The 15,279-nt window shown below is 43.4% G+C and overlaps 1 protein-coding gene across 1 annotated transcript in view; it reads left to right on the top strand.

Annotated features, from left to right (window-relative positions):
• CFAP61 (cilia and flagella associated protein 61) overlaps nucleotides 1-15,279 on the top strand; it is a 676,218-nt gene that overhangs the window by 509,256 nt on the left and 151,683 nt on the right. The window contains exon 23 of the mRNA XM_030196227.1: nucleotides 6,256-6,583. Within this exon, the coding sequence (XP_030052087.1) occupies nucleotides 6,256-6,583 (328 nt within the window). The remainder of the gene's footprint in view (nucleotides 1-6,255; nucleotides 6,584-15,279) is intronic.

Raw genomic sequence — 15,279 nt, 5'->3', positions numbered from 1 at the left:
CCTTTCTTTCGCCATTGTAGGGATAGGTTTAACTTGTGGTGGTCTGACCATGGTATGTCAGTCCATTTTGTATCTAATAATATAAGGTTCTGGTCAGAAGGCAATTTGTGTGTAATAAGGTCGAGTGTGTGCCCTTTGACATGGGTTGCTTGCATATGTGGCCACTTAAGGCCCCATAGTTGGAGGAATTCCATGAATTCACGTACATTGGTAGAGTTGGGGTCTTCTAGGTGTAGGTTTATGTCCCCTATTATGAGTAGATTGGAGTTAGATACACAGGTGCTTGATATGAAGTCCATGAAGTGTGATTGGCAGTCGTACCAGTTACCTGGAGGTCTTGTAAATTTTAAAGGCCCTCTTTGCGCCCTAGGAATACCCTCCTCCAGGGACAAAGGGACTGCGCTTCCACTATGTGTTGGGCCGCCTGCCTAGATCCTTTTGATATTCCATCCCAGTGATATCTCTGTTGTGTAGATATCAGAAGGCGTAAGTCTAGGACACTGTCCATGACCATGGCCTTCTGTCTATCAGGATCTAAGTGAATCCTTGGTCATCTATGTAGCTACAAGTTTCCTATTAAAATGCAACAGTAATTTATATAGACATTGAGTGTTAGTTGTGTGTGTGACTTAGTTTGTAGTATCAATGAAAGGTGAAGAATGCTTGAAAATAAAGACAGAGATAGATTTCAGAGAGAAGGCTTTATTCTTACCAAGTGTTCAATTAAGTACAGACATCAAACAGATTCTGGGTTCAATTGCACAGAGCTCTGCCGTCCGAGAAGTGTTGGGGAAGGACTCCAACTCTCTCTCAAAATCTTATCTCTTTTATAGCCCCAAGTCCCAATACAAGTCTATTGTGAGGTACCCTTTTTTTCCTAATATTTCTCAATTTCTTAGATCATACTTTCGTATCCGGCCAGATGCGCATCTGTACCATCTGTCTTTCCGTTCTAGCTATTTCAAGAGATTGCCCCATATCCGTCAAAGTCAACATGTTTTTGGAACATTTTGTTTTTTCTCGTTTACCAAAATATCTTTATCAGTTTCACATCTTCCTTTTGTAATACCTTTCATAACATCTTATGATCTGTGTGCCATCTGATGGAAAATAAGTCCCACTTTAAAAAACCTCATTTTATTCCTTTTATCCATTATTCTTTCATTATAGGTGCTATATTCAATTAGAAAGTTGTACCTGGTTGTGTTAAGACCCATTGTTCAGACCTGCTTTTTGCAGATTCTCAAATATGACATCATTAGCTTGTTATTTGGCCTACTCAGTACTTTTCAGTTGCTTTAGGCTGTGTAGCTTAGCCCACCACTATTCCAGTGGTAGGTCTGAAGCCAGGCCATATATTAACAGTCTATAAAATAGTACACAGTTTAGGTGATCAAGCAAGGTTGTATGGTGGATTCTAACTGAGGCAATTTCAAATTGGGGTGTTATGGCCTCGGCTACGGTTTCTATGGTGAAGTAAGATCTATGAATTAGTGCTATACCTCCTCCTCTTTTTTTCTTTCCTTATCCAGTGAGTGATTTTGTAACCTGGGGGACATAGATCTAGAATTATGGGGTCCTTTTGATCGTGGATCCAGTTTTCGGTTATGAGTAGTAGGTCAAGGTTGTCTGCCATGATCCAATCTGTTATTGTTGTTGCTTTGTTAACTGCTGATCTGGAGTTTATGTATCCCAGTTTAATTTTTTGGTATGGGTCATCTGTATTCAGTGTTGTGTTGATTTTTGTTAGTTGTCTATTCTCTTGTAGTTTGGGTTTGTTATGGCTTTTCATTCCTTTGTGTTGCTTTTGTCCTCGTGGTGGAGGTCTTCCATTATTTTGATTGTTATTATTTTGTTGGGATGTATTGTGTCTGGACAGTCTGTTGAAATTGTGTGTTGTGGGTGTGATGTTGGTTTCTGTGAGAGGGGAGGTTAATGTATAGTGGATCAGGGATAGGGAGTAAATTATTAGGTGCAATTTGATGGTGTTCATTGTGTTTGCTTTGGGCTACTAGATGACCTCTTTGATGGTTGTTTTGCTGGCTTTGTCCTTAGGATATTATCTGTGGAGGTCAGAAGTGGCTCTGAGGTTCTATTATGTTGTTGAGCGGGGTTAATTGGTTAGAAATGATTAATTTACTACTCACAATTAGGTGTTCAGGTGTTTTCCTATGGAACTGAGTTTACTCACAGTTAGATGTTCCGATGTTTTTATGGATCTGATAGGAAGCGTTGTTTCGGTGATTTGAGGTAGATGTCTGGTGGAGAGGTGGCTTTAAAGGCGGGCAGTTGTGCCAATTGATCCCGCTGAGCCAGTTAAGTAATTCAAGCTAAGTGTTCGGCACGTGTAGGTTTCTTATCACCAGGCCTCAGTTCCACGGAGAATGGCCATGATGGTACCTTTGTTTCTCCTTATTTATTCTCTTGCCGTCACTCCTTCTCAGCGCTCAGTTTGAGACTCCAGCTCGTGTGGTCTCAACCACGTGCTCCTGTGCGTTCCTTGGCCTGGGTGAGGCCCCGACTCCACTTCTACCGGCTGGGCGGCCAAGCGAGGGTCTCGCACTCCCATGTGCTCCCGACCGGGGCGAGGTCTCAATGCCAGCTTCCTGCCGGCTGGACGGTCGAGCACGGACGCCCCTAGCCACTTGTTCAGTGCTCCCTGTCACGTCTGTGGCCGTGACCACCCTCATACTTACCCTGTTTCTGGGAGTCAGTGGCTATGCTGGCTTCCGCTTGTCTCTGTGTCTGTCTCTGTCTTAGTTTCTCTTTGGCTCTGTGTGCTGATTGCCTTACTGGACCTCACCTGTGTGGGCTATGCCTCTTCCAAGATGGCTGCCGCCTCCTCTGTGCCAGCTTCCAAGATGGCTCCTGCTTGTCTTTCCTGTGGGCTCACTTCCTATGTGTGTCAAGCCTCTATTTGGGGTCAGTGTACTTCCTGTTTCTATCCTACTGCTGGTGACTCATCAGTGAGAGCCTTCATAAGGAAGTGCTGGGCTGGCAGTCAGTGCCTTTGCATGAAGTGTTATGCTCTTAGGCCAGGTCAGGTTAGTAGGTGTCTGCTGCACTACTGCTTAGCCTCTCTCTGGGTTTCAGCCCAGCTTCTTTCTGTGTCTATGTCTGTTGTCTTTCCGTGGGGGGGGTCTTCCCTGCCTCTGTTCCTGGCTTACTCTGTGTTTGGGGTGAAGCCTCTGTTCCTGGCTTACTCTGTGTTCGGGGTGAAGCCTCTGTTCCTGGCTTATCCTGTGTTTGGGGGTGAAGCCTCTGTTCTTGGTTTATCCTGTGTTTGGGGGTGAAGCCTCTGTTCTTGGCTTACTCTGTGTTTGGAGTGAAGCCTCTGTTCCTGGCTTACTCTGTGTTTGGGGGTGAAGCCTCTGTCCGTGTTTGTTCTCTGTCTGCATGTGAAGCCTCAGCCTTTGTGAGTTCCCACTAGGTGTGTGGAGTGGCTGTGGCTTCAGACCCTTGGCTTGATATTCCTGGTTTACTCTGTTTGCTCTGCTGCCGGCCCAAGACCCTTGGCCTGTTCTTCCTGGTTTACTCTGTTCGCTCTGTTGCCTATCCTGCCTTGCCTAGTCTGTGTGCTTACCCTGTTTGTATATCCTGAGTGTATATCCTGAGTCCTGCCTTGCCTAGTCTGTGTGCTTACCCTGTTTGTATATCCTGAGTGTATATCCTGAGTCCTACCTTGCCTAGTCTGTGTGCTTACCCTGCTTGTATTTCCTGAGTGTATATCCTGAATCCTGTCTCTGTCTAGCTAGTGTTTATTGCCAGGGCGTGGTCCCTGTTTCCTGCCGCTTCCTAGCTAGTGGGTTTACCCGCTGGGTATTCCCTGATCCCCAGTCTGCCTTGCTGGCATGTTGCCCTAGTCTTTGCTCCTGCTAGCCTTCGTATGTCTTGTCTCCTTGGTCTGCCTTTTGGTTCTTGCTAGTGGCGGTGCAGCAGCTCCCTGTCTGAGTTTAGTTCCTAGTCTAGTCTCCCTTGTGTTTCCTAGACCCGGGGTGGGTCCTCTGGTTCTCCAGTTCCGGCCCTGTCCTACAAGTCCTGCCGGCCACCTGCACGCTAGAGCTCAACTCTAGCGGAACGGTGGCCAAGCGCAGGTGAAGCGGATCCTGTCCTGCCGGTTCCAGTTGCCTTCTTCCGATCCCGAGTTCCAGTCCTGTTCTTCCATATGTCCGGTTCCAAGATGGTCTTGCCTGCCTCTGCCGCTCCGCGGCAGGGGTCCAAGGGCTCACGATTCCCAGTGCGGCCCCGAGGACCTGACAGCATACCAAGGGCCTCGAGAATGCGACACTCCCCACGTCTCTCCCGTCAGCTGGGAGGCGCGCCAAGGCCATGGCACGAACTGCCCGCATTCCACTCAGATGGCGCCACCCAACTCCGCGGCTCCGGGTGGCAGTTGAGTCATGAGGGCAAAACCGCTTTCACTCCCGACGTCCCTCGTCATTGGTCAGCTGCTCCTCTCCGCCACTGCAGGAGAGTGGAGTGGGGTGGAATGGCCGGCTGGATCCTCCGCCGTGTGGACCATCGCCATTGAGGTCTAGGTGAGTCCTGCCACCGCTAACATCCAGTGGGGAGAGGTTCATTTGCTTCTCCCTTCTATAGGGTGGTGGTGGCTCTGCCATTGGTCGGATCGGTTCGAGTCGCGATCGGGATTCCTGTGCCGTGTCTTCCGACTCGGTTCTAGTCAGGGTTGGGGTCCCTGTACCGTGTTTGCCATGCACGGCCTTTGCTCGGCCATGGAGCTCATCAGGGTTCATCCTGCTCCGTCGCCATCTTGAACAAGATTATATAGAATAGGTCCTCACCACATGGCATTGGTGTACCTAAATGGAGGTGCCCACTTACAGAATTGTCCCCTTGATGTATAGGGTATTTATTGTGACTTGCCTTGAGTAGCCTGTACAAAACACTCAAAAACAGCGAATTCCAAAATCCGGTGTTGGCCAGCGTTTCGGCATCTTCTTCGGGGACTTTACTAGTTTGATAGAGGCTGCTGGTTGGAGTGATGAAGGAGATCCTTGCTAGAAAAGAAGTCCTTTTGTTGCAGAGTTGTTGCTGGAGCCTGGAGAAAATCTTCTCAGGGATGTGTGTGTAGTCTAGCAAGGGCAGGCTCAGTGAAGATCCAGATCAGGAAGCAGGCAAAGAGAGCAGGGCCAGAGTGCAAGAGAGAGAAGTCAGAGAACAAGTAAAAAAGTAGTTTTCAGAGCTTTACTTTATTACTTTTTGACTTGAGTGGGGGTTTTTTGGATAAGACTTTGAACTTTTACTTCACTACTTTTGAAGCCAGTACTTTTATTTTTTACTTGGGTTCATGACTTTTTAAAGGAGCTTATCTCTGCCACTGGGCTGCCCCTCTGATCTGCAGGTATATCTGTATGTATCAACAAATATGGAGACAGATCACACTAGCAATCACTCTTCTAAGGACCGTCTATAAATACAATCAAATTTCTCCAGTCCCAGATATTCACTTTTCTCTTTTCTCCCACTACTTTCTTTGACAAAACATTTCTTATGTCATACTCTTAAGACACTTTAAGAACTTTTTCCAACCCTTGCCTCAGTGGTGCTTAATTGTCCAACAATGACTTTTGGCAATCATATTAGCAAACAAATCCTCATTGGCTTGATCTTAATATTTACATATATTTAATGTACTTATCTTTTTGGCATTTTCAAACATGGGGACTCAAAACTGCCCGACATGCATGTTTCGCCATCTGGCTGTATAAAGGGCTTCCCCCTTATGCCGTTCATCCGTCAACTCGACAACATTACTTAGGAAAACTTCCTGTCAGAGTTGGGCAGAAGAGTTGGGTTAATCTACCCAAGAAAATTGAGTACTAAAATTATATTGGATAAGGAGTAATATCTTACAAGCAGTCGTGCTCTATAAGTGGTAGTTGGGATATATCATTAGCAGTGTACAGAGAAGTAATTGGGCAGATTGGATATGTCAATATCTTTTTTTGTTGTAATTCCTCAGCACCACATATTAACTAGCAGGCACTATTACAGTAACAGTAGCTGTTTTCCGTCCCTCCCCAAGCCGAAGTATACATATTTGTGGCACATCCTAGTTTGACTGATCCTGATAGGTGGTGGATAGCTTGATTCATTGGGCCAGTCTTTTTCTCCAAAGTTTTACTGTGAATGAACTAGAGTAATCATACAAAAGGTAATAACATTGCTTTCATCATATTGAAAAATTAACAGTGAATATTTCTAGAGCAGATTTGTTTTTGTTGTTATTTTTAGGTATTCTTTAACTTTTACCAGAAAGGAGTAGATTATGAAGCCTTCAAAGCAATCAATGATGCATGCCTGGTCTATAATGGAAGACTTGTGATTGATACCACCTTTCACACCAATGATGTCACTATCAGAGCTGCTGGTCCTTTAACCAAATACTCCAGTCAATATTATGCAAATGAATGGACACACAACAATTTCAACTCAAAAGAGATTGGTTTTCAGCTTGCTGCAGCTATGCTACCCCTCTTTGATCCAACACTTGAGCCCATTTCTGAACCGCTAGAGAATCTGGATAAACTTATCCCTATGTACAAAGCAGCAAAAATTCAAGGTTTGTGAAAACTATTTTCTGAATCTTATTGATATTAAAACTACCAGTAATTCAAAACCAAACTGAAAAGCATTCTGTTATAAAATAATTTAGGAGGCAATGTTACAATGATAAAACTCCATTAAGTTAAATACTAATGCTTTAGTTCTTGATTTCCTGCCTATAAAAGAATTTATATCTAAGCTGCTTACAGTCCAGTCCTGTAATATTAAAATAAAAACTAAAATAAAAGACATTAAAGTTATATATTTAACATTTTTAGCTGACTTTCTGAAAGATAAGAAGGCATATATGAGTGTGCGGTGTGTTTATGTGTGTAGCTAACCTGATAACTTTTTTGTTTGATGTCCCATCCATATCTTAATAACATAAGATGGTGAGTCAAAGACCAAATATCACTGTACTCTCTGTTAATTTATTAATACTTTTAATTCAAACTGTATAAACCTTTTGATAAAAAATAGTTTTACACATATAAACACAAAACCCGTGTAACATGCAACACATATCCCCCACCAGTGCTTATAACGTTACTGGAGCTTCTTATTTAATTAAGCATATACATACATCCTCTGCTAAGATATTCTAAATATATCAATATAGCCTTGATGATTATTCGTAGTCCATAATCCATATCATACTTATATTGTCCACTCTATCTTTGAGGTATATAGATGCCAGGTGAAATATATATATACCAAGAGCTTTGTATGGGAAGACCCCTTTCAAAGTACTCTTTAATCTTTTGTCTTTTGTCTTTTCAATCCATCCAGTATAGAAGCTTCCAGTGCTAGAAGCACCTATGGCTCATCTTTATTCCACCTTGTTCTCTCATTCAAATCACATTTCCTTCTTCGGTTCTCAATGCGAGTTCGCATTTCGCTCTCAGCTTCATCAGGAGAACCACAGTCAACACCCTAGATGAACACATATAAACCTATATAACATAACACCACACACTCCTCTACAATCCTTATCAAAAAAATATATATATAACAACCATCATTCATCTATTAATATCAAAAACAAGTAATTGGCAACTTACCCAGCGGGCTAATTTCCCGGTCTGGGCCAACAGGAAATGACGACATTCAGCTCTTGAGCGGAGTCTGGATGTCGCATATATACCACATCCAGCCCCGCCTCCTAACTACCGACTAGTTCAAATCCATTCCACCTCTAAATTTAATCCCAGAGGGATAACAGTTTTCCACTGATAAATAAAGCGTTGTTCAATGTTAAATAAGATTTCACTCACATTGCCACCCCGATTCTCCACGGGAACCTGTAGCAATGCTATGCACTTTATATCTTCTATAGTATGTTTGTGTTCCTTCCAATGAACAACCAAAGGGGCATCATCCCTCATATTCCTGATATTGCTGATATGTTCCGCTAATCTGATCTTCAATTTCCTTTTTGTGTGTCCAATATAATATTTTTTACACGGGCAAATTATACAGTAAACTACCCGTTCACTATTGCAATTCGTAACAGATCGAAGATAAAAATATTTATTTTGAAAACCTGGTATATCTAAAACATTCGTGGACATCGCGTATTTACAATACACACAGTTGTTACATGGGGAATGATGTCCCCCAGATTTGTTCCTGCGACGTATTGCAATACGAAGGATAGACGTATTGCTCTTCAAATCTTGTCATATATAGGCAAGCTAATGAGGGAGCAACAGTAGCGCCCATAGCTATACCTCTCTTTTGGCGATAAAACATCTTTTCAAATTGAAAATAATTAAACCCAATGACCCAAAAGAGAAGCTGGCGAAAAGCTAATCTCTTTTCATTAGGGATGTCTCTTTTGGGTCATTGGGTTTAATTATTTTCAATTTGAAAAGATGTTTTATCGCCAAAAGAGAGGTATAGCTATGGGCGCTACTGTTGCTCCCTCATTAGCTTGCCTATATATGACAAGATTTGAAGAGCAATACGTCTATCCTTCCCCATGGCACGAACATATCGTGCTATGGCGTCGGTATATAGACGATGTAATATTGTTCTGGAAAGGCTCGGAAGAAGAATTGGGTAAATTTATAAAATATCTGAATAGGGCCGATCCATGTGTTCAATTTACGGCGCGAATTTCCAGGGAGGTCATGGAATTTTTGGACATTAAAATTAGTAAAACGAATTATGATGACTTATCGACTTCCATTTATAGGAAAAGTACTGATAGAAATACCCTGTTACATTATTCAAGTTTCCATCATACAGCGTTAAGAAAAGGGGTCCCTGTTGGACAATATTTGAGATTACGTAGGTTATGTTCTTCTTTAGAAGAATTTAAAAATCAGGCTTATAATATGACAGAGAGATTTCTCCAACGAGGGTACCCACTATCAGTACTTAAACGGGCTTACAAACGGGCCCGATATGCCCAGAGGGATTGGCTTTTTATCCCAAAACAGAAATCAAAGGTTAAACCAATTGCTTGTGTTCTTCCGTTTTCCCGCAGGGCTCCAATGATCGGACAAATAATTCATAAGTTTTGGCACATTTTAAGTATTCATCCAGTGTTCAAAGAACACCCAAAAATGGCATATAGTCGTAAATTAAATTTAGGTGAGTTGGTGAAACGTCCTCGCAGGAACAAATCTGGGGGACATCATTCCCCATGTAACAACTGTGTGTATTGTAAATACGCGATGTCCACGAATGTTTTAGATATACCAGGTTTTCAAAATAAATATTTTTATCTTCGATCTGTTACGAATTGCAATAGTGAACGGGTAGTTTACTGTATAATTTGCCCGTGTAAAAAATATTATATTGGACACACAAAAAGGAAATTGAAGATCAGATTAGCGGAACATATCAGCAATATCAGGAATATGAGGGATGATGCCCCTTTGGTTGTTCATTGGAAGGAACACAAACATACTATAGAAGATATAAAGTGCATAGCATTGCTACAGGTTCCCGTGGAGAATCGGGGTGGCAATGTGAGTGAAATCTTATTTAACATTGAACAACGCTTTATTTATCAGTGGAAAACTGTTATCCCTCTGGGATTAAATTTAGAGGTGGAATGGATTTGAACTAGTCGGTAGTTAGGAGGCGGGGCTGGATGTGGTATATATATGCGACATCCAGACTCCGCTCAAGAGCTGAATGTCGTCATTTCCTGTTGGCCCAGACCGGGAAATTAGCCCGCTGGGTAAGTTGCCAATTACTTGTTTTTGATATTAATAGATGAATGATGGTTGTTATATATATATTTTTTTGATAAGGATTGTAGAGGAGTGTGTGGTGTTATGTTATATAGGTTTATATGTGTTCGTCTAGGGTGTTGACTGTGGTTCTCCTGATGAAGCTGAGAGCGAAATGCGAACTCGCATTGAGAACCGAAGAAGGAAATGTGATTTGAATGAGAGAACAAGGTGGAATAAAGATGAGCCATAGGTGCTTCTAGCACTGGAAGCTTCTATACTGGATGGATTGAAAAGACAAAAGACAAAAGATTAAAGAGTACTTTGAAAGGGGTCTTCCCATACAAAGCTCTTGGTATATATATATTTCACCTGGCATCTATATACCTCAAAGATAGAGTGGACAATATAAGTATGATATGGATTATGGACTACGAATAATCATCAAGGCTATATTGATATATTTAGAATATCTTAGCAGAGGATGTATGTATATGCTTAATTAAATAAGAAGCTCCAGTAACGTTATAAGCACTGGTGGGGGATATGTGTTGCATGTTACACGGGTTTTGTGTTTATATGTGTAAAACTATTTTTTATCAAAAGGTTTATACAGTTTGAATTAAAAGTATTAATAAATTAACAGAGAGTACAGTGATATTTGGTTTAATAATAGTACTTTGTGTTTACAAATAGAATTTTCCCTATTGGATGTTATGAGTCAAAGACCAAGCCTATGGAGTCCAGCATCTAACAGTGGCCAATTCGAGTCACAAGTACCCAGCAGGTCCCAAAAAGTAGATCAAATTTCTTGTAGCTCATTTTAATTGTTTTCTCAAATCTTCTTTTCATAGAAATATAGAAAAATGAAGGCATATAAAGACCATATGGCCTATCCAGTCTGCCCATCCATGCCATTTACTAACCCTTAATGTCTCTTAGAGATCCTTTGTACTTGTTCCAAGCTTTCTTGAATTCAGTTTTCGTCTTCACCATCTCCATTGGGAGGCCATTCCACAAATTCACCACTCTTTCCATGAAGAAGTATTTTCTCAGGTTACTTCCAAGTCTGTCCCTTTTCACCTTCATCCTATGCGCCCTCATTCCAGAGCTTCCTTTCAATTGAAAGAGACGCGCCTCCTATGCATTTATGCCTTGGAGGTATCTAAACATCTCTATCATATCTCCCCTCTCCCACCTTTCTTCTAAAGTATTGATTTTCTTGGAAATTTTTCAATCCTAGAAACCTTTCAACACAGGTTCAGAAGTATGTATAGCACTGAAACGTAATTACTTTCTATGATTACTTTAGCTAAGAAGATTATTGGTAAGGGAGATCAGGCAGTATTGTTACAATTTGACTTGTCTGCCTCCTTTGACACGGTTGACCATAATCTCCTTACAGAAAAGACATCTGCTTCTTTTAGCCTATAGGACAGCTGAGGAAAAGTTTGAAACTTTGGTAGTTCTTTTTAGGTTTTCTTTCTACAGGTGCAAATACGTCTGCAACTATAGTGTGGCTGGGAAACATCGTGTCACTAAAGATGTTGCCCCAGTTACAGCTTCTGCCTCTGTGCAGACAGAAAATGTGATCCCAGGAGAGGGGCTGGTTCTATGTGCAAGATGTCTTCAGCTTGAATCCCTTGTGAAAGAAGTGAAAGAACTGAGAGAGGAGGTGGCAAGGTTGAGAAGCAGCCGCAAAAATGACATAGATGAAATACTTCATGAAGCATCAAACTACTGCAGCAGTGGGAAAGAAGAAACTGTGCTGAAAAAGGACAACTGGACTCAGATCACGAGACCCTAAAGAATCAATACCATGACTCCACCTGCTCTCGAACTGAAGAACTGATATACAACCCTGGAAGTGGAGGAGGTGAATACATCCCACAGAGAGGAGGAATCGGAGCTTAAAATCCCCAAAGTTACTGGATTAGTGACCACTAAGGGGCAAAAGGTAGTGGTGGTTGGTGATTCTTTTCTGAGCGGTACAGAGGCATCCATCTGCAGACTAGACATGGAGGGGCATAATCGAATGCGAACGCCCATCTCCATGGGCGTCTATGTCCAAAAACGGGTATGTGAAGAGGCGGGACAGACCGTATTATCGAAAAAGATGGGCGTCCATCTTTCGTTGCGAAAATATGGTTTGGACGGACCAAATGCCATGGATTTGGTCCCTTCTGAGATGGGTTGGTTTTTTTTTTTTGCAAAAATGGAAACTAAAAATGCCCAGCTCAGAAACGTCCCAATCCAAGCCATTTGGTCGTGGGAGGGACAAATGTACAACACTACCATAGCTCTTAGGGGTGAAGGGGGCAACTACATGTGGATACAGTGGGTTTTAGAGGCCTCCCATTTACCACCACAAGTGTTACGGGTGGGGGGGGGGGGGGGATGGGCCTGGGTCTGCCTGCCTGAAGTGCACTGCAGTACCCACTAAAAGTGCTCCAGGGTCAGGACTTGTTGCTGGTGTATAACCTTGGCACAGCAGTTGACACCTGAAGACTAATCTCGCTGAAAACGTTCTTTATTTGAATAAGCACGTTTACTCACAGTTAACTGCAGATCAGAGGTTGTGCCCCACTGGCAAGGAGTCTCGCTAGTACTGATTAGCAGTAGGTCCAAGCTGGCAGAATGGTGTACAATGCCCTCTTTCAGCAACATTCAAGGTAAGAACTAAGTGCTGCAATGTGGCTAACACATGAAAGGAATCTAAAAGTGTCTTACACAAATGGCCACTACCTCATGGACTACCGGAAACAAAACAGGGCACACTCTGACCCAGTAAGCAGAGGGAAAAGCACCATGGGAGTACCAACATCGTGAGCATTTAACACAAGCTAGTGGAATCACGGAGCCCAATACCCTACACCCACCACAATGCATTGCTGATGTGACTCTGCAGTGCAAATAACAGAAAAGGTGTCACACTCACCCGAGACCCACATCAGAACCAGGGAAAGGCTGTCAGAGGATAGAACACATTCTGCTGTCATAGAGGTGGGTACGGCATTTGAGGCTGGCATAGAGGCTGGCAAAAAAGTATTTGTAACCTGTTTTTTATGCTGGAAGAGGGTTGGTGACCACTGGGGGAGTACGGGGAGGTCATCCCCGATTCCTTCCGGTGGTCATGTGGTCAGTTCGGCCACCTTTTTGAAGCGTGGACCTGAAAAAAAGGGACCAAGTAAAAGCGGCCAAATGCTCTTCATCGCCGGGTTTTTTTTTCCATTATGGGCTAAAGCCGGCCATTTCATAACCCTGCCCATGCCCGCCCATGTCCCGCCTTCGCGTCGCTGCCAACACACCCCCTTGAACTTTCGCCGGCTCTGCGATGGGAAAGCGGCGATGGTGTCAAAATAGCGGCTTTCGATTATACCGATTTGGCCGCTTTTGCGAGATCACCGGCCATCTCCCGATTTGTGTCGCAAGATGGCCGGCGATCACTTTTGAAAATGAGCTGGATAGGTATTTAAATGTATTTATCATATCTCCCCCTCCTGCCTTTCTTCCAAAGAATACATGTTGAGATCTTTAAGTCTGTTCCCATACGCTTTATGATGAAGACCACTGACTATTTTAGTAGCTGCCATCTGGCCCAACTTCATCCTGTTTATGTCTTTTTGAAGGTGCAGTCTCCAGAATTGTACACAATATTCTAAATGAGATCTCACCAGAGTCTTACACAGGGGCATCATCGCCTTCTTTTTCCTACTGGCCATTCTTCTCCTTATTCACCCAAGCATCCTTCTAGCTTTCACCATCTTCTTTTCTACCTATTTGGCCACCTTAAGATCATCACATATGATCACACAAGGTCCGGTCCCTCTTTCATATACAAAGGTTCTTCACCCCATAAACTGTACTGTTCCCTCAGGTTCTTGCAGCCCAAATGCATAACCTTGCATTTTTTAGCATTAATTCCTTATCGTATGCAGCAGATGAATCCAAGAACTGGTGGGTTGTGTCCATCTACCAGCAGGTGGAGATAGAGATTATAAAGCCGAAGGCAGTGATACCAGACGACCAGCTCCTCCTTCACCTCAGTACATCTCTATCTCCAGCAGGTGGTAGACGGTGCTTCAGAAGCTCCTGGATTTGTCTGTTGGGGATATTCCTGGGTCCTGTAGGCCAGTTGAGTTTAGGGGTGTCTGGCTGGTGGTGCCGACTTTGGGGGCATACTCAGTCTTCTGGGTCCCTGCTTCACCCTTTCCCCCCTTGCCTCCCGGTCTTTAGAGCTCTAGCATTCCTCCTTTGCCTTCATTTGGTGTTAAAAAAACAAAACAGAACATTTCTGACAGGACCGGGCATTACAGGGTTTCCCTGTCTTAGTGCTGTGCTTTCAGTGTGTGTGGCGGTTAGGCAGCAGGCTGCTGCGTCTGTGGGACTCTGCTTCTCCTCCGGAGACACCTGCTGTTCAGTGAGTCCCTGCCTTTCTTTTTCAGTGCGGGGGTACCGTGCTTTAATATGGGTGACGTTGCCGTTTGAAAGCTGTTCCTGCTGCGGTAGCAGATGCTGTGCAGCGGGATTCTTTATGGTGGCGTGTTTGAGCGCTGGGGAGGGAAGTACTGAAGTTCCCCTTCCCCGAGCAGCCTTTTCCCGTGCTAAAATTGCAGGAACGCGCACCTTTTTGCTGGTGTGGCCCTCTTTTCTCCTGATATCAGCTCTGATACTTTCCCACCCTGCGGCCTTGATGTGGGCGGGGGGGAGGGGCGGCTTCTCCTAAAGGACCTTGTGTTCCATTAGAGACTGCTGGTTCAGGGGATTCCCCTTTATTTTCTCCAGCCTTTGGTTTCCTTTACCAAAATCACTGTTGAGTCAGAAACTTTTTGCATGTAGCTGGGGCAGTGGCACAAATTCTTCTCAAACTGCCTCCACTATGCAAGGGGATCCAAGGAAAGAACAGAATTACTTTAAGCTGTTTCTATATCTTCTGAGCAGGATCTCCTCTGCTTAATTTGAACCTTTTTTCTTAACAGAGCTTGACCTCAGTAGCCCTTTGTGGTGGGCATAGGTATTAGTAGTTGGTAGGCTCTGCTTTTCCCCCTGCTAACTGGGTCAGAGTGTGCCCTGTTTTGTTTCCTGTTGTAGTCCATGCGGTAGTGGCCATTTTTGTAAGACAGTTTTAGATCCCTTCCTGTGTTACCCACGTCAGAGAACGTAGTTCTTACCTTGAATGGTGCTGAAAGAGGGCATTGTACACCATTGTGCCAGCTCTGACCTACTGCTAATCTTAGTACCAGGGGACTGTTTGCCAGTGGGGCACAACCTCTGATCTGCAGTTAACTGTGAGTAAACGTGGTTATTTCAAGAAAGGACTTTTTCAGAGAGATTAGTCTTCAGATGTGAACTGGTGTGCCAAAGTTATACAGCAGCAATAAGGTACAAAAAGATGTTGGCATCATCATTATCTTATAAGGTAGTTGAAATATGGAACAATCTTTCACTTGCTGCAATACAGCAGCTTTCTTATTCTTTTCATAAGAGTCTTAAAACTGAATTTTATAAAAAGTTCTTGACTTAATGC

Source organism: Microcaecilia unicolor, chromosome 3 (genome assembly GCF_901765095.1).
Source record: "Microcaecilia unicolor chromosome 3, aMicUni1.1, whole genome shotgun sequence".
NCBI lineage: Eukaryota > Metazoa > Chordata > Amphibia > Gymnophiona > Siphonopidae > Microcaecilia > Microcaecilia unicolor.
Note: the sequence above shows the minus strand (reverse complement) of the source record. Positions and strands in the feature narration are given on the sequence as shown.